The sequence below is a fragment of the Asparagus officinalis genome, chromosome 8 (genome assembly GCF_001876935.1).
Source record: "Asparagus officinalis chromosome 8, Aspof.V1, whole genome shotgun sequence".
Classification (NCBI taxonomy): domain Eukaryota; kingdom Viridiplantae; phylum Streptophyta; class Magnoliopsida; order Asparagales; family Asparagaceae; genus Asparagus; species Asparagus officinalis.
In genome coordinates, this window is record NC_033801.1 from 26,143,607 (window position 1) to 26,145,358 (window position 1,752).

The 1,752-nt window shown below is 34.9% G+C and overlaps 1 protein-coding gene across 1 annotated transcript in view; it reads left to right on the top strand.

Annotated features, from left to right (window-relative positions):
• Positions 1-114, top strand: part of LOC109821032 (polyadenylate-binding protein RBP47B'-like) — a 702-nt gene extending 588 nt beyond the window's left edge. The window contains 1 exon segment of the mRNA XM_020387227.1: positions 97-114. Coding sequence (XP_020242816.1) covers positions 97-114 — 18 coding nt within the window.

The window sequence follows — 1,752 nt, forward strand, 5'->3', positions numbered from 1 at the left end:
GGTTGAGGTCTCTAGCTTGCTTGTGGAGTTGTTTGGTGTTTGAATAATGGTGATGGTGATGTTTATGCTGAGTTTGGTAGTGTTTTGATTTTCTAGGAGGCAGCCATAAGTTAAATTCTAAATTTTAGGAGGTGAGTTGGATGTAGTTCCTTTCTTTTTAGGAATTGGGAACAACTAATGAATGTGAGAAGATAACCTACAATTACCTTCCTCTTCACTTAGATACGCTAGAACAACACTACGAGGGATCATTCAAGATGCTAATGATGGATGACATAAGGCTGCGACTTTTACCCTCTTAGGTTTTCTAGATATTAGTCCAGCAAATTTTATATATTTTGAGCAAGCTCACTGAATCTCTATATTTTGAAATAAGGCCCCCAACCTGTTTAAGCTGTTTGAAATCAGTCCCTTTGGCTTAATTCCGATTGATTAACCCTAATAAAACTAATTGGGGTTGTTAGGTCTTTGTTTTTTCTTCTTCTGGTTTTACTCTTTTCTTCAACGGAACCTCTTGCAACAATAAAGAACCCAATGGCCTCAGTATCTTTGGCACCCATAGAATATGAATCCGTTGGTTTTACAACTCATAACCTTGCATTGCAGTCACAAGAACATGTTTTAATCATCAATTTCTCCCATGAAAACTTGTCAGATGAGCTAGACATCTATCACTTCAAAATGATTGCAAAATCTGCTGAAAATTCAAATCTAATGTAAGAAAAAGGCAAGTACAATGGTATTAGGTTATAAATTGGAGGGATATTAAGGCCATGCTTGGATTGGGGACCTGTTTTATCCTGAGATTAGTTTAACTCACTATAGTTCTGAGTAGAATAATACCAGGACTATAGTGAGTTAAAATTTTAATAATTTGTTTGGTCCAATTTGTTATCAACACCTCTAATACCTATCCCATGTTTGGGAACTTATCATTTTAAGGTGGTATAGAATAGAACATGACAAGTATCCACAATGCCCTTTTGTCTACTAGTCACAATTTTAGTTAAGTCTGAGTCAATGGTGGCATTATTTCGAGGCATTTTGGATATTGTCTGTTGCTAAATGACCTCATTGAACAACACCATAACCCATTAGAAATGATATTATTATTATTTTTTGGTCAATGAAAAAGATTTTATTCATTACCAAGTAAGCAGGTAAGAAGTACATCACAAATTATCAACAAAACCTAGTAAAAACACTTAGGCTACTCAAACAATCCCTCTAAGTACTCCCTTACATGTATGGGAACATTCACGTTCAAAATTTTTGAGTAAATGATGAACTTCACTATACGGAATAATATGTTAGGTTCTCGAGCTCTTTGCTGAAAAATTCTAAGATTCCTTTCCTACCATATCATGTACACTGAAGTCGACAAAGCCATCCTCTTTAATTTCTTCTTAAATCCATTTCCTCTTAAGTTCATGTTATACCAGTTTACGAGCCGATTCTAGCTACATGACCTCCAGTTAAATCCAAGCCAGTTCATAACTTTGTTCCATACATTTGCAGAATATTGACATTCAAAGTAGAGATGATAACAAGATTCTATTTGACGATTGCTTGAACACAAAACACATTGATTAGTGTTTAGTATTCGTAATCTACACAATCTTTCTTGTGTTAGTAGCCTGGGTAGAGAGGCAAGCCATAGGATAAATGAGTGCTTAGGATAATGTTGTAGGCATCAAAAAATGCTAATAGATATCCCAAGCATAGATAAGATCATTCAAAAATTCACAAGAA